At 42.9% G+C, this 24,559-nt stretch overlaps 1 protein-coding gene across 3 annotated transcripts in view; it reads left to right on the top strand.

The window, feature by feature from the left end:
* The window catches only part of LOC125713506 (rab effector Noc2-like), a 71,882-nt gene extending 47,538 nt beyond the window's left edge, over positions 1 to 24,344 (top strand). Inside the window, exons 10-11 of one of the 3 annotated variants that reach the window (XR_007383606.1) lie at positions 21,480 to 21,693; positions 22,806 to 24,343. Coding sequence is in view for 2 of the 3 variants with exons in the window: in XM_048984708.1 (XP_048840665.1) it covers positions 21,480 to 21,610 (131 nt within the window). In the remaining variant the exon portion in view is untranslated. Of the gene's footprint in view, positions 1 to 18,053; positions 19,653 to 21,479 lie in introns of those variants that run through there. The other 2 variants (XM_048984708.1, XM_048984709.1) reach the window with 2 other exon arrangements.
* Positions 24,345 to 24,559: the final 215 nt, after the last annotated feature.

Raw genomic sequence — 24,559 nt, 5'->3', positions numbered from 1 at the left:
GTCTGAGTTATTCATTAAAACTTGTATTACAAATAGAACATCCAGTGACATAAATTTGACCACAGTTTAATGTATATGATTCTGTGAAAATACAGTTTTGGTTGACTAGGTAGTACTGCTTTCTGTCTGACTGAGCAGTTCGTACTGCCTTCTCTTTGATTGAGCAGTTAGTACTGCTTTCTCTCTTGTTTATTAGTTAGTACTGCTTTCTCTCTTGTTTAGTAGTTAGTACTGCATTCTCTTTGCGCGGTTAGTACTGCTTTCTCTCTTGTCGAGCAGTTAGTACAGTACTGCTTTCTCTCTTGTTGAACAGTTAGTACAGTACTGCTTTCTCTCTTGTTGAGCAGTTAGTACTGCTTTCTCTTGTTGAGCAGTTAGTACTGCTTTCTCTTGTTGAGCAGTTAGTACTGCTTTCTCTTGTTGAGCAGTTAGTACTGCTTTCTCTTGTTGAGCAGTTAGTACTGCTTTCTCTCTTTAATTGAGCAGTTTGTACTGCTTTCTCTTGTTGAGTAGTTAGTACTGCTTTCTCTCTTTAATTGAGCAGTTAGTACTGTTTCTCTCTTGTTGAGCAGTTAGTACTGCTTTCTCTCCTTAATTGAGCAGTTCGTACTGCTTTGTCTTGTTGAGCAGTTAGTACTGCTTTCTCTCGTTGAGCAGTTAGTACTGCTTTCTCTCGTTGAGCAGTTAGTACTGCTTTCTCTCTTTAATTGAGCAGTTTGTACTGCTTTCTCTTGTTGAGCAGTTAGTGCTGCTTTCTCTCTTTAATTGAGCAGTTTGTACTGCTTTCTCTTGTTGAGCAGTTAGTACTGCTTTCTCTCTTTAATTGAGCAGTTCGTACTGCTTTGTCTTGTTGAGCAGTTAGTACTGCTTTCTCTTCTACGTCCAACTTCGGTTGGCCTGCCGCGCCCAATCTCTGTAATTACTATACCTTGATGAAACCTCAGAATTTGATTCTTGTCTTTTTGTTGCTCGTCAACGCTGCCATCGTATGATGCTTTTTACGAATGAAACAGTACAGTAGCTTCAAAAAGCCTACATTTAAGAACTACAAAGATGTGGTTACTGAGGAGTTGACCATCATACAGAAACTTGCTGCATTGGTTGGTCTTAAGGACAAATGCATCGATGCAGCTCCTTCTGTGTTTCTCATCAAATGCTAGAAAAACTAGCGCCTGACTTTTTTTTCCCGTTAACTTAGGTAGGTTTCGGTATTCTGCACTTTCACTTACGTAATGCACAGTGTGGAACCCTTACAATGTACTTCTGACCATATCTGTCATGAACTTGGGGAGGGTGGGGGGGACTGTGTAGTGCACTTATGTTTTGTAATTTTTTTTCAAAAGGTTTTTCTGAAAGGGGGGCTAAATTGTTTTCAGAGGGGCTTGTATGACAAGCCCCCCCCCCCCCCCCCCACAACCACCTCCGCTTCTACATCTACGCTCATTTGTCTCCCACTCTCGCCCTGCCCACTTGCTCCTTTATTCAGCTTACCTTGACATTTCGAAGTTGGCTCCCTCTCCTCTTTGACAGCATGATTACGTAATTGCAGCTCAATCATCTACGTGTATGGGAATGCGTGCCGGCGCCTATTCATTGCTGTCTGCGCCAGGCAGACAATGGGCAGAGATGCCGTCACTGGCAAACATGTACTCTGAGCAGCTGACTGTTAGTCCTGTGTTATGATACAGCTGGCTGTCCGGTATTGGATGGCTTACAGGAAGTTGGCTGATAGAAATAAGAGATAGGATAGGATTGATAGGATAGGATAGGATATGGTATAAGATTGGATAGGATTGATAGGATAGGATAGGATAGGATAGGATAGGATATGGTATAAGATTGGATAGGATTGATAGGATAGGATAGGATATGGTATAGGATAGGATAGGATATGGTATAAGATTGGATAGGATAGGATAGGATAGGATAGGATAGGATAGGATAGGATAGGATAGGATATGGTATAAGATAGAATAGGTAGTCTAGCATTTGAATCTCAGTGGGAAGCATGTCAGATCAAAGCACAATTGTGTTTTCTTGTGGAGCTGATATTTATTTTCATGTACTGAACCTACTTACGCTGAGCTTCACTGAGTGTGGCCACATCCTCTGATGCAGCCATTACTCTCCTCCTCCTCCTTTTCTATCCTCCGTCAAGGTCAGTATTCAGAGAGTTCAGTAGAGGGGTGTCTACAGTGATCAGTAGGTACCTGCCATGTTTTGTGCCTTAAACGCTGTGCTGAAATCATCGCTGCTCTCCAGTCTGTCTAATGAGGTCATTTTATTCTGTCATTCTCCAAACTTGCATGGCAACCACTCAGTACATCACTGACGTGCAGACAGTCAAATTAGCAGACTAGCTGCCAAGCAGATTAAAACAAACCATTTTATTCAGTTTCAGCCGATCTCCCTGTGTGAGTGTGTGTGTAATATATATGAAATCTATTTATTTTTTCTTTTTTATCTCAGTTCTTTCTTAGACTAGCTTTTAATAGTTCTACGTCATACTATCATACATGGAAATCTCTATTCAGATGAAATATGGCCACAATATAGAGGTAATATAAAAATGTTATTGCTGTTGCAGTACTGTACCTGGGATAGTACAGGATGTATGCCATCGCGGACCATGAGTGGTCCTTGCTGCATGGTTACCTGCAAGAATCAGTGAGGCACGTGCAGTGAGTCTAGAGGAAACAGGGCTTTGGGAAACACTGCTTTAAAGCTCCTGGGAGGGAGCAAAAATGTGGACTGTTGGGCTGGGAGCACAGAGGGAGCAAAAACATGCACCGGACTCGGAAACACTGCTTTGAAGCAATGTACTAAGGAATGTAGCCAGAGGTCTTTTCGATCCCTCTCTCCCCGAAAGGTTGTCTTAATCATTATTCTACACTCTAAAACAATGTTTGAAAAATGCAATTTTCTCCAATACTGATGGTAAGGGTTTTTACAAAGGACATTGAATAGCATACATTTTTAATTATTTTCTTATTTTTGAAATATTTGTGAGTGCTGTTCTTTGACACACATGCCACAAAACCATTGCAAACAGACATCTGGTGTTTAGTTGGCTGGACTTCACAGTAGCTCTAAAACTGGACTTCACAAAAACTGAAATAAAGATTTCATACATTATAGACACTGGTTTCAGCATCTATTCTGGACCTAAACTGTATTTAAAAAAAACAGGGATAAAGCTTTTCTGATATTGCTTGACTATAATATTTCTCTAGAAATCCTGGCTGTTTCTTGAGCCTCAGACTACTGTCTTATAGACACAAGAATCCCAGTGGAGGGAATCCTATTTGTGGTTGTGCCTGTATCCCTCAAAATAACCTTTGCAGTGTTTTTCATGTAGTCATATATTGTGTATATTAAAAACTGGAAATCTTGGCACTACACAGAGCACATCAGTGCTGATTATCTTTTCAGTGTGTTGCCCAGAGGCAGACTTTAGTTATATTCATGCAATTAATTACACTGTCTCTACAGCTCGCCAGTGAAACTACGGGGCTCTTTTCTCATATGTTTCTTTATAATTCACCGCTTAATATAATCACTTAGAAATTCTGCCTTCCTTTTTCTTGTGGCTTGAGGTTTAGTTAATTATATTCACCGTACAAGACTTTTGAAGTGTATATGGGCAGTAGCTAGAGGTGAGAGAAGATAAATTAGGAGGCACGCTTGTGCGCGTAGGTGTCTGCTAGTCAGGCAGAAATTATTTGGATGGAACTATGTGCTCACAAGCTTAGAAAGGTGCTGCATTTTTTGTTGGTAAGCGCTGTGGCTCAGTTAAGTATTTACTGGAAAACAAGGGTCTTGATTCAGTGTTCCAGCACTGAGACCCTTGTTCCCATAAAACAAGCTGTCCATGGCTCTTGGTGCTCTTGGAGAAGGCTTGCACAGTGCTTTCGAGGATGATGACGAGCTTTTGGGCTTTTAAGAATTTAAGAGATTTTTCAGATTCTTCGATGCTTTCCCGGGGGAGTTTTCCTTACACAAAAATGTTCTGAGGGCAGGAAACAAAAAATGAGTGGTTCAGAGAGATAACCAATCAGATTGTAGAGAGGAGGTGGGTCCAAGCAACTAGAGGAGACAAGCCCAACCAATCAGATGTCTTGGTCGCACCTCTAGTTGCTTTGACTCACCTCCTCTTCAATGTGATTGGTTATCTCTCTGAACCAATTATTTTTTCGTTCTGCCTTCGGAACATTTTAGTGTAAGTAAAACTCCCACAAGCTTCCAGAAAGATACCAGGCAGACACTTGCATTTCTGAAAAACCCTGGATAAAAATGAAACTCCATAATCTCATTTATTGTAGAAAAACCCTCAAGAAGCCATTAGAGAACTGCTAATCTGATTTTGAAGAACAGGGGCAGTAGGTTACCAGGATTTTATCTACGAGCGATCTACTGAAATATCCTATTGGAGCATAGGTAGATACTAATAGATTTGGGTGGATGAACAAATAGATTTGATGAGGCAAAAATCACAATCAATTGAGTGACAGTGAAGGATAATTACCAAGGAGAGTCTGCATGTATATGTCAAGTGGAGATAATCATTTATGGAGAAGGGGGCCATTTTGACCGAGGTGACTGGCTTGGTAGTCCGATGCTGGAGTATAACTGAGAGTATCAAGGGTGACACGCCGGAGTGCAGTAGTGAAGGAGGCCATTTTTTTGACAAGATCTGCCAAAGGACGCAGCCTCAGTGCCCATGCATTTTACAGAGCTCAGAAAAGTATTTTAGAAGAATCCTTAAGTTGTTTTTGAAGGATATGAAGGGTTTTGCTCTTCGGAATAAAGACCTCGCCTGTCCTTAGAGCAGATTTGCAAAGAATCCTATTGAGGAATCAAGGCTGTTTTTTTTTAAGTTTGGGATTACTCGGTGGTGGTGGTTTGATAATGAGGGATTGTAATTAATCACAGTAATTAATAACTGTCCAGACGTTCCTGATTAGCTTGATCCAAGCTCATCATAACAAATGACAATACAAATACATGTTGAGAATGTTGAGAATTTTGCTTGTTGATATCCGACTATGACAAATTAATAAGCCTCTGCGTGTTTTGCATCAGCGGTGTCAATGGCTTAAGTGTATCAGTCACACAATCGGTAAAAGCTGGGATGATTTTGCTCGCTTGTTGTTGTGGGAATAGTATGGATTTTTCTACAAATCAAACTGGGGCCAGTGGATCATTAATGTTTTCATGAAGAGAATTATAGGTGACTATGAAAATAAATGAAACATTTGTGTAAACGAGGAATAAATACAATGTTTCGGGTTTGCACCTCTGGGACCCGGGTTCGAGTCTCCGCCTGGGTCACATGTGTGTGGAGTTTGCATGTTCTCCCCAAGTCGTCGTGGGGTTTCCTCGGGGTACTCCAGTTTCCCCCCCACAGTCCGAAAACATGCTGAGGTTAACTGGAGTTACCAAATTGTGCGTCGGTGTATATGTGTGTAAATGGTGTGTGCTCACCCTGTAATGGGTTGGTGCCCCATCCTGGATGGATGGATGGATGGATGGATTGCAGGTGGTTTCCCATTGTTCTTCAGTTAATTTAACATTCCATTGCACTTTGGGTCATGTATGAAATTGCTGGGCAGGCTCAGGTGCCTCATTTTGAGGCCTTCAATGATTTTCACATATGAGGCTGCTAGGGCATGTCATTGGGTGCCCAACCACAGGGACCAGTGGCTGGGGTGACATTGGCATGGCATTGTCACGGACTGACATTGTCTGTGGGCAGAAGTGCATAAATTCCTAATGTGATTTCATTAAATATGCCAGACAGAACAGGCACTTTCATGCTCGTCTCAGCCGTCAGATCTCAGCCCAATTAAAAACTGCAGGAAACTTTTTGTCACCGTTAAACAAAACGGCAAAGAATGCGACGTCTGTTGGATGAGTTCCGAAGTTCTTTGTAGAATGTACACATAGGTGCGCTGAAGATATTGTGGTGGCACGATGCCATCTTAAGGCACCATTTCTAATGTTTCCTTCCTCTTACCTGTAGTTTAAATACAGTACAAAAGGGAAAAATTCCAATTATCTGTATTTTGTCTAAGATAAGTAAGAAATTCCCCCCGAAAATAAATGAAGAGCTATGAATCTCCTACCAAGAATGCATGATTTTGTATATTAATTTTGAATAATTAATACATAATGCTCTAATTATTCGGAGGCTAAAAACATGTTAGTGTTGCAATGCGTGTGTGATTTACAAAATGTGCCTGCAGACCGGCTGCACACGCTCTGCATGCCACGTGCTTTTCAGGACAATCTCTCTTCCCTCCCTTCTCTCTTCCCAGTGTTATGCAGAATCTCACTGCATACAACGGGCCACTCTAAGAAGGATTCGCTGTTAGTCAAACTTCCATTTATAATGATTCTTGCAGGAGTTCCACACAACAGAAGTTTATGGAAGGAACGAGATCCTCAATGGAGGTCAAGCGATAAAGCAGTACCTCCACGTAGCACTATGGAGCTCAAAACCTCAGGTAGACAAGCCTAAGACTGAGCAAGAAGTGCAGCTCCACTTACAACTTAAAAAGTTAAAAACAGGGCCCTAATTAGGCACTCTCTACTAATTAGGCAATTAGCTAGTAAGTGAGTGAACTGGAGCGAGAAAATTAAAAGCTGTTCTGTGGTTCCCCCGGTGCTCAGTTAGAGACAGCAGCGTCCCCATGGAGTCGCAGAACCCCAGTATGTCTGAGACGAGGGAAGCTTTAATGTTGTGTGGTGGTAGGAAATAAGCTGTCAGGCTGTGTAAATGGTGATTTATATATATTTCAATAATCTTTAATCTGTATTTAAATAATCTGTCCTGGTTAGAAACTCGGTGATCAACCTCTGCACCAAAGCCCGCCATTTCGGTTACTGCAGCAAGCAAACGAGGCACCATTAGTCAGTAATCATTCAGGCCGACAGAATGTCCACGTGTCTTTATGTTGTTGTGGAATTCAATGCCGTGAGATGTTTAAATAAAGTGTCTATGTTTTCATTCATTCGCGAATATTTATTTGTCCATTTAAACCGCGACCACTATAATTTAGTCGATTCCCATTCTCCGGTCTAATGAATTTCCGTTTGTATGTCTGGAGCGGTGTGCTGCAGTGGAACGCACTGTCTGTGCACGCCATGGATGTCTGCCCTGGCATCTCCCCGCTGGGTTTTCACACTGCAGAACCTCAGCTGCGGCACCAGGCAGCCGTGCAGTAGTTGGCGCCGCCCATCCCGCCAGCAGCCTGGGACTCGCAGGTACCTGACAGATGGGGATCACTGAGCTGTGGGTTTTCCAAGAGTTCCATCGAATCCACACCTTTCTCTCTCTCGCTTTTGTTTGTGGCCTGTAGTTAATACATGGAGGCCGGCTGAGAAAAACACAAGGACAGCAGGGTTTGCTGCATCCAGGCATGGACTGGCCATCAGGAATTTCGGGGATATTCCTGGGGGGGTCAGTCTCTCGTCCCCTGACTGCCATTATATTTCCTATATGCCAGGGCTGTCCGTCCCATCAGTCAATATCAGCTTGTTTCCAGGTCGATCACAGAAGATGATTAATGGATAATGCATCATTTCATTGTCAGTCAACTGGTTACCAGCAAAATATACCAAGCGGGACCCCCCACCTCCCGGTCAGCGGCAAATTCCTGGTCTGCTTTTTGTTGCCAGTCCACCCTTGGATGCATGCTTCTTATTTCCTTTTTATTTGTTCTTCAGAATTTGGAAATAGGTATCCCCCCTACCCCCAGGAACCATTCAGAATACCTTCTTCATGCAGTTTTGATTTCAGACCATATCAGATGATGCCTCAGTAAACATTCCAGTGGCCATGAAGCAGAAAGAGGAAGATAAAATAGGCATATAAAGGAATTTGAGACTACCTGCTCTCCTGGGCGATTGTGCATTAAAGATGTATTTTGCAGTTTCAGAAAGCAAAAATGAATGAGAACTGGTAGAATGTTTGTATCAATGTATAATCCTTTGTGTATGGAATAATGAACTGAAATCTGAGCAAAGAGAGCTGTTTGTATACTTTATAGACTATATTTATTATAGCAGTTCATAATTATCCGTTCATGGAGTTCCTGAGTATGAAAAAGAGAACTGAAGATAGCCATTCTCAGCAGATTCTGCAGGTCAGCTCCTCCCCTGGATAAAGAGAACACGTAATTACACTAACAGAATAACAAAGCCAATGAGGCAAGATGTTTCCGTATCAGAAATCTTTTTTGTTCTTTAACAGTTCATTGACAGTCTAGAGAAGGAAAGATTATTATCAGCGTTGAGTGTGCACTGAGGGGATCACCCTGACAGCATCCACGGTTCATGCTTTTGACACATGCAGTTCAGATTTAACAAAGCGTCTCCATAGATGCACTTTCGGACTGTTTTACAGCATGCATTTGATTTAAAATCAAAAGGCACAGTAATAAGCATTCTATTAATCTGAAGATTCCAGGGACGATATAAACATCCCACTGACACTTCCTTCACGCTTTTTACGAACATACATACAAACTCCCCAGAGCCCGTTCCAGGTTAAGATGGCAGTTGTAAAACATAGTGACATATTACATGCATCTGTCATGCTCTGTAGAGACACGTCAAGGAGACAAGGTCAGAGTGACCGAGAAGAGGAGGGCAGGAAGGAATGCTGTCCACAGGAATGTTTTTCCTTTGCAAGGAAAAACGGTAAAGATGCTCCAATGTTCTTGATTCGTCACTTAAATTAGCAAATTATGGTCATGCGGGAAGTCAGGGAGAAAATGAGAGTTTCCAGTCGGCACCACTAGGGTGTTAAGGAAGGAATTGAATTTACTGTGACTGAGTTAGTGTTCGCTTTCAGGGGACCCATCCGTCCTGTCCTGCCTCGTCCTGGTCTCAGCGTTCGCTCTCGCGGGAAGTCTACATCCCGTCCTGCCTCGTCCCGGTCTCAGCGTTCGCTCTCGCGGGAAGTCTCCATCCCGTCCTGCCTCGTCCCGGTCTCAGCGTTCGCTCTCGCGGGAAGTCTCCATCCCCTCCTGCCTCGTCCCGGTCTCAGCGTTCGCTCTCGTGGGAAGTCTCCATCCCGTCCTGCCTCATCCCGGTCTCAGCGTTCGCTCTCGTGGGAAGTCTCCATCCCGTCCTGCCTCCTCCCGGTCTCAGCGTTCACTCTCGCGGGAAGTTTCCATCCCATCCTGCCTCGTCCCGGTCTCAGCGTTCGCTCTCGTGGGAAGTCTCCATCCCGTCCTGCCTCGTCCCGGTCTCAGCGTTCGCTCTCGCGGGAAGTCTCCATCCCGTCCTGCCTCGTCCCGGTCTCAGCGTTCGCTCTCGCGGGAAGTCTCCATCCCGTCCTGCCTCGTCCCGGTCTCAGCGTTCGCTCTCGCGGGAAGTCTCCATCCCGTCCTGCCTCGTCCCGGTCTCAGCGTTCGCTCTCGCGGGAAGTCTCCATTCCCTCCTGCCTCGTCCCGGTCTCAGCGTTCGCTCTCGTGGGAAGTCTCCATCCCGTCCTGCCTCGTCCCGGTCTCAGCGTTCGCTCTCGCGGGAAGTCTCCATCCCATCCTGCCTCGTCCCGGTCTCAGCGTTCGCTCTCGCGGGAAGTCTCCATCCCGTCCTGCCTCGTCCCGGTCTCAGCGTTCGCTCTCGCGGGAAGTCTCCATCCCGTCCTGCCTCGTCCCGGTCTCAGCTTTCACTCTCGCGGGAAGTCTCCATCCCGTCCTGCCTCGTCCCGGTCTCAGCGTTCGCTCTCGCGGGAAGTCTCCATCCCGTCCTACCTCGTCCCTGTCTCAGCGTTCGCTCTCGCGGGAAGTCTCCATCCCGTCCTGCCTCATCCCAGTCTCAGCTTTCACTCTTACGGGAAGTCTCCATCCCGTCCTGCCTCATCCCGGTCTCAGCTTTCACTCTCGCGGGAAGTCTTCATCCCGTCCTGCCTCGTCTCGGTCTCAGCGTTCGCTCTCGCGGGAAGTCTCCATCCCGTCCTGCCTCATTCCGGTCTCAGCGTTCGCTCTCGCAGGAAGTCTCCATCCCGTCCTGCCTCGTCTCGGTCTCAGCGTTCACTCTCGCGGGAAGTCTCCATCCCCTCCTGCCTCGTCCCGGTCTCAGCGTTCACTCTCGCGGGAAGTCTCCATCCCCTCCTGCCTCGTCCTGGTCTCAGCGTTCGCTCTCGTGGGAAGTCTCTATCCTGTCCTGCCTCGTCCTGGTCTCAGCGTTCGCTCTCGCGGGAAGTCTCTATCCTGTCCTGCCTCGTCTCGGTCTCAGCGTTCACTCTCGCGGGAAGTATCCATCCCGTCCTACCTTGTCCTGGTCTCAGCGTTCGCTCTTCAGGAAGTTTCCATCGCATCTTGCCTCGTCCTGGTCTCAGCGATCACTCTTCGGGGGGGACCCATCTCAGGGTTTGCTTTCGTGGGGCCCATCCGTCCTGTCCTGCCTCGTCCCTGTCTCAGCGTTTGCTACTTTAAAAGTACTTCACAGTACTTTGCTTAACAGCAGATGTCACTGCGTATTCACGTCGACGTCATATGTTAGTTTTTGGTTTGACCGAACACGAGATGGTGAGCGAATTTCAAAGGACACAAATCGGTGGTGTGGCAGCATTTTAGCTTTCCGGTAATCACAAAGGAAAACAGTGAGAAAAGCACAGATGAGACAAAAACTGTGTGCAAACATTGTAAAAGACTGATAACATACACAAATAGCACAACGAACATGCTTCAGCATGTCCACCGGCACCACAGGGAGCTCAATTTAACACCGCCAGAGCGAAGATTATTAAAAGGGCAAACCACGCTAAAAAGCTGCACATGCAAGCCTTAGTTTATTTGGTAACACTTTATATTAAATGCACCTTCATAATGCATTCATAGAACATTCATAAACAGCATTCAAATACACTTTAACATCCTAACATCCCTTAACAGCTTTAATATTCATTAATAACAAACATTTCATAATTATACAATTATAATGTTTGTTATTACATAATATTTGTTGTTAATGTATATTACAGCTGTTAAGGGATGTGAGGATGTTTATGAATGATTTCTGAATACTTAATGAGTACATTATGAACGTTTTATGAATGCAATATAAAAGCATTTTGAAGGTGCAGTGAATGTAAAGCGTTACCTTTTATTTGAAGATTTATTTTGACGTGATTTTTTTAAAACAGTATTTTATTGAATATCAGTTGCACTGTTAAGAAGAGGACACGTTTTGCACAGTTTAGAAACATAAATAAAGGAATATTTTTTAATAAATCTGTATGCAGCTCATTCCTACTGTATGCCAGAGTAGGAATATCTGAGAGAAAAAATCCTGAACCATAGCTAGACTCTGCCTTTTCAAAAGCTTAATACAGCTGTTCAGTTCCTTTGTGTTTCTGTTAGGCTTCTATAACAGTCTGCATTTGTAAGTTTTGCAAACTAACTCATTTTGTCAAGAAATGTCTGGTTTATTAGTTTTTTTTTTCTTTTTTTGCTGGGAGGAAAGCATTGCTTTCAGCCGTCAAGGTCTACAATAACGTAGACGTCAGAAACAAGGGCGGTAGGTGGAGGTGGGTTGGGCTGGGGGCTGCAAGCTGCTTACACAGACCCATGAACCTTTTCTTTTTTTAATGAAAGACTCTGTTCTGTGAATTTCTTTTAGATGAATGTTACATAACTTTCTCTAGCTGCTACATTGACCTTGTATGCTTCTAAAAACATATTAAGTATTATCATGTCATTTCAGTCATATGCTGAATTGATGTGGTATAATCCATCCATCCATCCATTTTCCAAACCGCTTATCCTACTGGGTCGCGGGGGGTCCAGAGCCTATCCCGGAAGCAATGGGCACGAGGCAGGGAACAACCCAGGATGGGGGGCCAGCCCATCGCAGGGCACACTCATACACCATTCACGCACACAGGCAATTTAGCAAGTCCAAGTAGCCTTAGTATGTCTTTGGACTGTGGGGGGAAACCGGAGTACCCGGAGGGAACTACACGACGTCATGGGGAGAACATGCAAACTCCACATGGAAACATTTATGTAACCCAGGCAAAGACTCGAACCCAGGTCCCAGAGGTGTGAGGCGACAGTGCTAACCACTGCACCACCATGCCGCCCCCTTATTTTTTTAAATTTTATTTTAATTATTAAACATCCAGTGTATTTTAGGAAAGGCTAAGTACAAGCTAGACCCTGCTGTTTTTAGTTTTGTAATTTTTCATGGTTTCTAATGCTGTATTCTGATAATTTTTCATAAAAATATTATTTGCAGTAGCTAATTTTTATTTTTTAAACGTGTTAAAATGGACCCCCACCTCACTTATGAAGCCCACATCCAACAGCTCTGTAAGACCTAATTTTTTCATCTCAACAAATTCGTCCCTCATTGACCCTAGCAGATGCTGAAAGATTGGTCCACGCCTTTGTCTCTTCCAGGCTGGACTACTGCAGTTCACTTCTCAGTGGCACAACTAACAAGAACATTCAAAAACTTCAGCACATCCAGAACAGCGCTACTAGAATTTTGATGAGGGTCTGAAAATTCAACCCCATCATTCCTATTCTCAAGACACTTCACTGGCTCCCCGTATCACTCCGCATTGAATATAAGGTCTCACTCCTCACCCATAAATGTGTTCATGGAACTGCCCCCTCTTACCTCAAAGATCTCATCACTGTTCAGACCTCTTCACGTTCCTTTCATTCTTCCTCCTCCTACCTCCTTAGAACCCCTTGGACTACGCTCCGCAGAGCGGGGGATCGGGCCTTCTGCTCTACCACTCCCCGCCCCAGCTAACATTTAATGTTGGCCCAACGTTGGTAGAACGCCGGACATAACGTCGGCCCAACGTCATTAGCAGACGTTGGCCGGACGTGCATCTGCACATCGGGTTTACGTCAACTCAACGTCTGCAGCGAACGTCAAATGCACATTGTCCCAACGTGCAGTAAACCAAGTAGTGATAAGCAAATGTGTGCAATTCCCTGTGGCCAATGTAAAACCAACGTCCCACGGACATTATGGGGACCACGTGACACTTAATCATATTGCTATTATCAAGGCGTGTCTAATAAATAAACTTGATCCTGTTGAAAGTTTTCGTCAGCTTACCGACAGACGTTTGCTGCAAATTTTATTTTAACTGTTGATACTTTTTTAAATGTTTTTTTTGTTCTTACAGTATGTGTCTTACTCTGTAGCACTTTAAGATTTGTTTTAATGAAAAGTGCATTAGAAATTAAATTTATTATTATTATTAAAAATCCTTATACAGGTGGATACATTATAGAGCTGTTGTAATTACCTTGCTCAGTGGTACCTCTTAGCACTTAGATTTACAGCTTAATGGCTTAATGTCCAACATGGTGCCTGTTACCGCTGGAAGTCTAGTAAGGACCATGCTGCAATGAATTCAGCTGTTTAGGGAGCCTTCTGAGTGACGTCCCAGTGCTGTGTTTTATTTGGACGGTGATGAGTGCCTCTGACCCCCTGCCGCGTTGTTCAGAAATGTACCTAATCATGTTCAGTGTTGCTCAGCGTGTTCTGAGGAGTCAGTTGCTTAGAGACAGGTGCTGGAAACCTGCAAGGGGGGGGTTCGCCTTCATGGTGATGCTGTGGCACCCCTGTCCACTCCGACATCTTCAGCGCCATGGGCATCTATGAGTGCCTGTCAGTTCCCAGCCCAGGATGTTATTGTGAGAAGGTATATACAGTATGCTTTTTTTAAATGCTGATGTATTTAAGAAATATTGAGAAAATATTGAAAACATTATAAGACACTAAATTATAATATAAACATAGTTTAATAGCAACTTTAAAGTGAGGAATATGTATTAAAACTAATGGTAACACTTCACTCGGCCATGTTTTTAGTGATTTGAACACTTTCATAATGCATTATAATGTATTCATAAAGCATTATAAACATGATTATAAATATTTATAAAAAGGCATAACACACTACTTCATAATGCATTATAATGCTGGGTATAAGAATTAAGGATGCTTTGTACTACATTACTTGCTTTATGAATGCACTATTATTTGTAATGAATGTGTTTATAAATTACTAAAGACATAACCTTAAGTGAAGTATTACCAAACTAACTATCTCCGTAAGCATGAATGATGGAATCTTATGGCGATTCCATTAGTTAGCTTCACGTACGGCCAAGCCTAACATTCGTAAGTCCAGGAAAAGTTCTCAAGCATCAACATCTCTGTTTAAGTCCTGTTAGAACATCTTAGTCAAGTTTAGAGAAAGAATATGGAAATTTAATATAACGATTATCATTATCCTCCTGGTATTATCAAAATGCACTGGAGAGGCTCAAAAGGTACTGCTACACAAACTGAAATAATTTCACCAAATCTTATATTGATAACCGCAAATAAAATTAGGAGCACTGTGCACTTTTTATTTGCATATACATTAAAATGATAAAGTAGCTTATGTAAACATATGAAGACCATGTCAAATGCGCATTAATATTAAAAATCTCCATTGGCGCTGCATTCTACCACGTTTTCACTGCTGCAAAAACCGCATTGCATTCTGGTTAGGCCTTCTGACAGGACAAGTAACCCATGCACCCATTTCTCAATTTGCAAACCCGTTTTTGCTCCCTAAAATCATCTTGGAAGGTGATCACATTCTCATAAACCAGACGCTATTCGCTCTCAGCTTCTCTTTTGATGTGATTTTTTTTTTTCCCCCCAAGTTCCGTACATGCAGTCCCGGTAGAGATCAAAAATAGAACCGACTGAAAACATGTCTCTCCGCACGTTATTAGTGCGCCCTGTGCAGCTGCAGGAGAGCAGGAGAGCATTCCTGGGATGAAATGGTAAAGTGTCACGAAATGTCTGAAGCTGTTCCTCAGGAATCTTGAACTGTTATATATCAAGGAGCTTCTCTCCCCTTAGTGCTGTTTTCAACACACTCCATTGAAAATTGTGCCTTTGTTTGTGTGTGATATATCTTGTGTTTGTGTATATATATTTATTTTATATCTGGGCAAAAACAATTTCTCATATCTGACTGAAATGGAAGTTGTACCGCTGCTTCTAACTGTAATGAAATTTGATCATATATTTTTGGGATGACCTATCAGTCTCCACAAAGTGCTCCGTCAGATCATTTTCTGACATCGTTTATTTTAGATATAGTGCATCCCTCTTCTGCTGGACTTCCTGCAGCTAAAATTGCCCATGGCACAGTTTCTTATGACATTTCCACTTCATTTCAGCAGCAGTTCAAATACGATATCATGGTTGGATGGTGAAAGGGTTCTGCCAGAACTCAACGGTGACAAGGGAACTCCTCTGACAATGTTTTGGTCCCGTAGAGGACACAACTAAACAGCATTTAGCCCTTGATCTATTGTCAGGACCCTGTACTCGACTATCCGTTATCCATCCATCCATTTTCCTTATCCTACTGGGTCGCGGGGGGTCCGGATCCCGGAAGCAATGGGCAGGAGGCAGCGAACAACCCAGAATGGGAGGCCAGCCCATCACAGGCACACTCACACACCATTCACTCACACATGCACTCCTATGGGCAGTTTAGCAACTCCAATTAGCCTCAGCATGTTTTTGGACTGTGGGGGAAAACCGGAGTACCTGGAGGAAACCCCACGACGACATGGGGAGAACATGCAAACTCCACACACATGTGACCCAGGCGGAGACTTGAACCCGGGTCCCAGACGTGTGAGGCAACAGTGCTAACCACTGCACCCCCGACTTTCCATTATTTGTTTGCTAAATTTTTGAGAGGGCGAATGTAACTTTTTCATTTGCTCAATTTAAAACACATTCTTGGGCTGGAAAAAGACAATGACTTGTCAATAACCCGCTCTTGGTAGAAGGAACACACAGTTCTGTATAAGTCGCGGGCATTGCATGCCTCAGACAATCAGATAAACTCTCAGAAGAGTAATAGCAGCAAAATCCAACACCTTACATAAATGCAACAGGCAGACAACTCCTGCCGCCATTAGTATCGACCCACACAGGCTGTGAAAGGAAGGGGACATTCAGGTAAACGCTGGCTTCTGAAAGATACATTTTTTTGGGAGATAATTAGTTCAACTGTCGTCCAAGTTTTAATGGTGTTTTGCTTTGGATTTGAAAAAGAGAGACTGATTTATGTAGCTTTAGCACCAGTTCTAACCTAAAAAAAAAGAATAATAAGCAAAAATCTAAAGCGACACACCATTACTAGGTAGGTGGGTGGCAAGGTAGGTACTTTACTAATACCATTAGGGATGCTGTAGTGTTACAGCAGCCAGACGCAGTACAGTGATTCAATAATAATAATAACAACAATATTAATAATTAATAAAGGCTGGAACAGTTAAAGTTATCTGTTGTAAAGAAGTTATCTGTTGACAGATAACATGATACATTACAGTACTCTGCGTGTGTGTGTGTGTTAAGGGGTTAAGGTTGTCATAGTTAGCATTAGCATTTTCCCATAGAAATGAAAGAGCGGTCCCCAAAAAAATATGATTACATGACTGTGTGTGTGTGTGAGCGGGTATACAGTACCTATCATTATGGGGACATAATGTCCCCATAACGTGATAAATATCTGTTTTTTCCCTTATGGGGACTGGTTTCCTGGTCCCCATAAGGGAAAACTCTATTTTATAAAAATCAGTGACTGCTACAGTATGAAAATCTAAAAATGCAAAAACTCTTGTATTTTGCTTGGTTACTTATGGTTATGGTTAGGGCAGGGTGGGGGTTAAGATTGTCATAGTTAGCGTTAGCATTTTTCCCATAGAAGTGAATGAGCGGGCCCCATAAGGATAGGTATACCCTACATGTGCGTGTGTGTGTGTGTGTGGAGAGAGAGGCAACACTGTAGGAAAACCAGAAACAGAATGTGTAATGAGTATGTGCTGCAGTAAAATATTGCAGTCATATGTTTCACAGTCCATATCATGTACAGAACAGAGTCTGCAGCCTTAATCCCCTGACATCCATCCATTTTCCAACCCGCTTATCCTACTGGGTTGCAGGGGGTCCGGAGCCTATCCCGGAAGCAATGGGTACGAGGGCACACTCACACACCATCTACTCACACATGCACACCTACGGGCAATTTAGCAATTCCGATTAGCCTCAGCATGTTTTTGGACTGTGGGGGGAAACCGGAGTACCTGGAGGAAACCCCACGACGACATGGGGAGAACATGCAAACTCCACACACATGTGACCCAGGCGGAGACTCAAACCCATGTCCCAGAGGCATGAGGCAACAGTGCTAACCACTGCACCACCATGCCGCCCCATCCCCTGATATCTCGGCATATATTAGATAATCTTGAAAAGGAAAAATAATTAAATTGCAGAGCCTGTTAAGTTTTGTTTTCTATAACAGAGTAAAACCATTTCAGCATAACTTATTGATCAGCCCTGCTGACCATCGCGGTCCTGGCGATATGATGACTTCCTGTATATAACATGCGATGTCGATAGTAACATCACATGTCGTGCAGGCCTGTCTCCCAAATCTTCCAGTCGATACTTCTCAGCATGAGGGGAATTTTCAGCAACAGGCTCATCCTACAGCAATGTGAAGGAGATCCATTAAGGTCTTTCTTGCACACCAGCATTATACTGAACAATGCATTGTGACAGTTCAGGGCTATATTGAATTTTAAAGCTGCCTTATTATCTGCAGTGACTGGGTCGAATCACTACCTGTAGCTGTTGTCCAGTGCAGCTTCAGTACCCAGAAAGATACCACGATATTCTCCTTTAGAATCTGGTACAGAACAGAATTCTGCCTGTGGTTCCGTCAGTAATGGCAAAGAGCATCTTTAAATTGTTTATCCTGAGTAGAGACACAGGGGAAACTGTACCTTGTCACAGAGCAGCCATGTATAAAGGTAAAAAAAAATCCAAATAAATGGCTGCCTCAAATGATTAATTAAAGTTTATTTCATACATGAAAGTATCCCATTTTAAATGATATTTACCTTGTTTTAAGTTACAGGCTTCAGGCTTCAGTGCTCTTGTCTCTAAATAAAATATAATTCGCTTTCTTTTTTTCATTTCAGTTCTTAGAGGAGGCAGCTGTAAGGTGCATTTCAGTCAGCAGGGTCTAAACGGCAAGGAGCCCAGTGACTCATTTTGGTTTCATTTGCTGGGCTGCATTTGCACGTTTGTTAGTTTTGTTTAAAATTCCCTGCCATCTTCAGCACATAACCAATAACTGGAATGCAGTGTTATACCAGGAAAATAAGAAAGAAGTTGACTCATTTCCTATAGTTAATTTACTAATTATAGAGGGGGACATTTTGAATTAATGACTTCCAGCGAATGTTGAGTCCTGTGCGAATCTAACACAGATTTGCAGTTTATAGAGTTTTGGAATAAAAAAAACTAATTTAGAGTGAAATAAAAAACAGAGTTGCGCATGTAAAGTTAGGGAAGTGTCCAAAAATGTTTGCTATAGCATGTGGTGAGTATTTGCTAAAGCGTGTGGTGAGTATTTGCTAAAGCGTGTGTTAAACCACATCAGATGTCTTATTAAAAAAAATTAACTGATATTGGTGGGTATTAAAAAAAATATTCAATATGCATGAATGGTGACATTGTGGAGCAATTATTTGTAAATTTGCTGTAATACATTATATTTATTGTTTGTTTCATGTATGGCCCAAACATGAGAAAATTAATAACAGACTAAACTCTGTTGTTTACTGCATACTATGACACTAATGAAATTTATCAGGCAGTAAATAAGGCCTGTTTTTTACGCCTGCTCAAATGGAACATGTTAGTCATGGTTGCAGTTCAGTATATAACATGCCATTGTTCCAAAGCAGTATATACTCTAGTTACTAGACTGTTCTACAGGAAAAGGACTATGCCACTTTAAATTGTTAATCAAAATTGTTTTTTTTTTGTTTACAGTGAAAAGTAATGTCCTGGACAATTAAACTTCACTTGCATTTGCATTTCCGTTTCTTTTCATTGCAAAAAAAAAATGTTTTAACGTAGAGAAAGCAATTAACGTACAAATTCAAATTAACACCTTTAATTGCATCACCCCCATTAAAGACCATTAATCATCTATCCATCCTCATGTTATGCATCCAGGAGGGGGGTCATGGGACTGATCATATTTATATTTATGTGGGTCAGCAACATTTCATCCATTTAATTTGCTCTATCTAAAACATATTCTTGGGGTGGAAAAAAAAATCTAAGTGAATAATAGTTGCTTTTGAGCTCATTAAAAGACAAGCACTTGTTATTCTTGTCCGCAGGCTTGAATCTCAACTTCATGGTCCTTTTGCATACACTGCGTTTCAAGGCCTGTTTAGATGCAGTCCATACTTAAAATTCATCACACCATATCGATAATAAGCCTCGAGTCATATCCCATTGGTCTTTAGTCACTTAGTCATCGTGAAAACGTTGAGTTTCTCCCACATGAAGAACTCTATTTACCTATTTATGGTGGCTATTTGAGATTTTCTTTTGGCACATTGCAATTTCGATGTCCACATGCCACGGGTCCGCGAGTGACTCGACCGCTCTGAAATTTTCCCTCAGCCAATGGGAGCGCAGTTGATGACGCCGAAGCCATTGACTGTTCTCACCATGGAAACCTTCAAAGTATTTATTCTACCTCTCACCTTCCGGCTTAAAGGTGGCCTTGTTCTTTTTGGCTGTAAGGTGTAGCATGTTATTGTGTTTTAAGAACTATTTTGGCTCCTGGTTTGTGGGGTAGCTTTTCATTCCATCGTCTTCAGTTCAAGTGCATATCAGTACTGTTTCGAAAATAGAGCTGCATGTAAAATATGGCCAAAGGATTGTTTGTAACGTTGAACGGTAATGGAGTCAAACCCTTTTAAGAGCTCGACCGTCTTGTGATACTTAGCACTGCATTCCCCAAAATCTGTCGCGCTATAATTCTCGTTTTAAATTAAGCTTAATAGAATTGATGTCCATTGTAATCACACAATAGAGAGAACATAGCTTGACAATATAATATGCTAAAAAATATCTGATCAAGTGGTTTATGATCTTAGTGTTTTTTGTCCTGTAAATACAATACTCGCTGCTTATAGATGGTGAAAATTAAGGATGTCAAAGTAATTCTGCTCTTCTAGATAAAGTATGATGATTTTCTTAATATCACCATTCTGTAGCTATATCAAGATAAGCTTCATTGATCCCGGGAAGGAATCCTTTTCCTGTGGCACCTCCAAAGTCCAAATTATGTGGTATCAGACTGGTCATTAGGATAACAAATGTTCAATTAGAAGAGCGAGCATGTGTCAGTTCCTGCCCCCACGAAGAGAATGGTGTGTTATATCAGAAGATTGCTTTAACAAGTGAAATTTCCTAATAGTCTGCATTTGCTCACTTACGCTTTATTTGTAATCTGTAATTAAACGTAACTTGCTGATGCATCACCATTGCTTACATAAAAACGTATGTGTGTAAATACGGCCGGGGACTCCATCTCGGAAGCCACAAGTGCAAGTGAGTATGGAAAATGGATGGATGTAAATACAGTAGTGACATATAATGCAGGGTAACGTATCCAAGGTAAGATTCTCTCCCACAGCTAAAATAAAAAATAAACATAAAAGCCCTTTGGCAGTATATTCATTTTCAAAACCACCTACTGTAGGGATGCCTATTTCCTTCCCCAGCTTTCCTAGTTATTCTAATTCCGTAGAGAACAATTCTGAGCTTTGATGGCTCTTTCTGTCTGGAACATTGTTACTGAACAGAGGGATTTAAATTTTTTCAGTCCAAATTCACATGCGTCTATGAGAACCATGAGTTTCCACCTCTGCATAATAACTTTCAAACAGAAGGTGGTCCTTTCGTCCTGCAGAAACCAATATGACTAAACAACACTGGAGCCTAATTATGAATATTTTATCATTTGTGTCTACAATTTAATGATCTAAGCATTGTGCACATTTGACCGCCTGTTACAGCTAACAGTTTCACTAACCAGGAAAGTTTTTTGACAAATAATGATGAAATGTGTTAGAATCTTATTTAATGTGGTGCTATATAATTAATCTGTTCAGGCTTGACCACCTTAATTGCTAATTTGTAACAGTGTTGAAGAGTAAATCGGATTTGTTAGTATGGGACGAGTATTACAGAAAACAGATTTGCCACTGAGCACAAACACGTGCCTGGCGGCTTTGGGCGTCTCCATTTGGAATAACGGATCGATGAACAAACTACCGAAAATATACTTTTGTGTTCTCATGCAATGTTACATAAAACGAAAGCTGCTTCTTGTGGATCGAATATGGTGAAATTGTTTTAATGCATTTCATTTACCTGTAAGATGGGTGTTTCCTGCATGGAACAGGTCTTTTGATTTAGTTGAAAAATGCAAAAATGGTTCAGTCCGTGGGCCGCTGCTCGGGCTTGGCTCCTGCTGCAGATAAGGGGCCTTCAGAATCATTAATGCTCAGCAGTTTCTCCTTCCCTTTTCTCAGACTCCTCGGTATCCCAGAGACCTGTGGCCGGCTGTGGGTTTCCATTCAGCGAGCTCTCACTGAGCACGGAGCTGAGAGCAACACATGCCACGTTTAATCACACCGCAGTGTACAGAAGGCCTGGACTTTAAAGGCTCGGGCTGTCCTGCTTCCCCCTGCAAAATCTTCAGTGTGAGGGAAGGTGCATCCTTGACAGGATGTCAACCCATGGCTGGTAAATCAAGCGTGAACATTTTCGGCCGCACAGTCACAGGATCGGCAGCAAAATGTGATTTTCACGTCTCCGCCTTCAGTCTGATCTGACATCAGTTAAGATCCTTTTCGTAAAAACGGCGCAAACCCTTTGAATAGGTTAAAGTCATTTCTTGAAGCAAAATTTAGTGAGTCGAACTTCTCAGAAGTTCGTTTCTTTGGAAACGCTGTAGCTGGCAGAAGTGGGAGAGAGAATTGAAGAGTAGGGGTACAAAACCTGTTACACAGTATGAAGTCGAGCTGTGGAGGAGTGGGGGGGGGGCTCTGTATGGCTGAACCGGCACTGGCGCGGTATGGAGCAGCACAGCGTGGCAAATGCTATCTGACAGTACAGCTTGGTGAAGGCCGCAGATCTGAAGGGCACCTACTCTCCTCTCGTAAACAGTGAGAGCCAGCAATTAAATGTATCACGAGAGCCCCGCCTGCGTGCACCACATCCTGGCGGCTCGGCCGTTTTACGGCACTTTCCTGCCGTCAGTGACTCAGTGGATTAGCGGGCCTTCGGCGAGCCGATTTTCCGGAGACAAAGCAGAGAGTTAAAAACACAGAGGATGAGAAGTGTTGGGTGCTAACGTAGCCGAAATATCTAACAGGCAGGTCTGTATCCTCATGCCTCTAGAATCACTGTGGTAAAGACAGATGAAAGTAGTGAGATCTGTCGGCTTTGCTGAAAGGAGGCGTTTATGTAAGTAGACAAGTGAAGAGAAATTACACAGAGGCTTGTTAGTCATTTTTTGGGTGCAAAAATGACGCCGTTTATCTCAGACAGCTTGCATGTAATCCTGGGGTTAACGATTTTCACAGTTTGCTTTATTTAAATCGGAAGTATTTTTTTTTATAGTTACTACTTCATGTCAATTTGCATGTATTCATGTAGCTGTTATACTTCTCTAATCTCCTCCATATATGCTTACATATAGATAGTTTTGGCCAGCCAGACTTGCTCTTACCTTATCGCACGTTAACTAGCACGAATTACAGAAATATTTAATCTTAGCAAATTCAACTGGCGGTGAAACTTAATTTACAGGGAGCATGAAAATAACTTTTTCTCCATGTGTCCGTCACATGCAGGGACGCCGTTAAGGGAGAAAAGTCCGGATGTTTCCAAGGGTCCCTGAGTGACAGGAACCATAACAAACTGGGAAGTAAATATGATTGGTGTGGTTTGGGGGGGCCAGTCTGACACGCTTTCATGGGGCCCCAAGACTAACGACACCCCTGATCACATGGCTGTAAGAAACTGATGCCCATGCATGTCAGCTGATCCACATGTGGACTTGGGGGAATTGCTGAATGCAAGAAACAGGGGCAGAGAAGCAGACGGGTGTCATTATCTTTTCATAAGTAGGTTGGTGACGCATCTGTTCACTGCTGTAAGAATGCCAGCAATATTCAGGTGGTAATGAAGCTCAAATTGTCAGTAAGTGAACAGTCCAACTTCCATCCATCCATCCATTTTCCAAACCGCTTATCCTACTGGGTCGCGGGGGGTCCGGAGCCTATCCCGGAAGCAATGGGCACGAGGCAGGGAACAACCCAGGATGGGGGGGCAGGCCATCACAGGACACAACTTTAATGCTCTAAATAACAATAACAATGAGGAAATTGTTGATGGGATTGTGGATTACTTGGACAAGAACATGAGGCACAGATGAGGAGGTTAGCAGCCAACTTTCTAACAAGGAAGGAACATATGACTGAAGAACAGAGGTGGTGAGATAGAGAGCTAAGAATGAGTGTTTTCCCGGGTAACGCTATGCTGGGCGTTTTAACACAGAGGCAGGCACTGCAATCATATTTCTGCTGCTAGTGAAATTCAACTGTTAGGATTTTCTCCAAACTTCCCAACGAAGCCCGCTGTCCATTACTCCTCCCACTGATTGCTCAATAGCTCATTTTTGCTGCCTCGCTGATTACGCCTTTTTGATCACTGTCTTTGAAAGACCCATTTGCTTTCAAATGATTAGTATGTGATGTTCGTTACACCGTGAAAGTTTAGAAAATTACTGGTGCAGAGTCTATTTTTCACTCTATCCATCCATCTTAAAATGACATATTCTTGTCACGATTGCTCTCAGTATTTATTGTCACATCATGAATTTACGAATAAAAGTGTTATTTCTGTAATTCTTTACTACTTCCCAAATTGTTATGGTGTGATGTACGGCTACAACAGTACGAAAAATTCTTGGTATGATAACCACGTATATCTCAATATCATGATTTCTGATATACCACACTTTAACACTTTCTGCTACTTGATGAATAACACAAACAATACAAAAATGAAAAGGTTTCTGTGTACATTCATTTAGTTCTTACTAATTTCTTTATTCGCATGAAATACCTCTTGTATTTTTTATGTTGCACAGCAAACATCAGTGACAAGGTTCTTATGCATATTTGCCAAACGTACTCTTAGCCCAGGAGCAGGGATGGATTACGGACCGGGCCAGCGGGGCAGCTGCCCAGGGGCCCTTGGGGTGCAGGGGGCCAGTGGGGCCCCTAGCCCAAAACAATTTGCAACGCTTATCAACAATGTATTTTCGTTTGTCTATTTTAGAGGGCCTACATTCTTTGATCCTCTGCCTACAAGGGCCCCTGACCCTATAGGGAGGGCGTTTGGCTGCCAAGGGCCCTTGAATTGTAGTGGTTGTGGTGGTGGTGCTGGTGGTGGTGCTGGTGGTAGTGGGGGGGGGGCCTCGCGAACATTTTGCCCAGGGGCCCACACAACCCATAATCCGTCCCTGGGTTACACGTGTGTGGAGTTTGCATGTTCTCCCCATGTCGTCGTGGGGTTTCCTCCGGGTACTCCGGTTTCCCCC

The sequence above is a fragment of the Brienomyrus brachyistius genome, chromosome 18, assembly GCF_023856365.1.
Source record: "Brienomyrus brachyistius isolate T26 chromosome 18, BBRACH_0.4, whole genome shotgun sequence".
NCBI classification, from domain to species: Eukaryota; Metazoa; Chordata; class Actinopteri; order Osteoglossiformes; family Mormyridae; genus Brienomyrus; species Brienomyrus brachyistius.
Note: the sequence above shows the minus strand (reverse complement) of the source record. Positions and strands in the feature narration are given on the sequence as shown.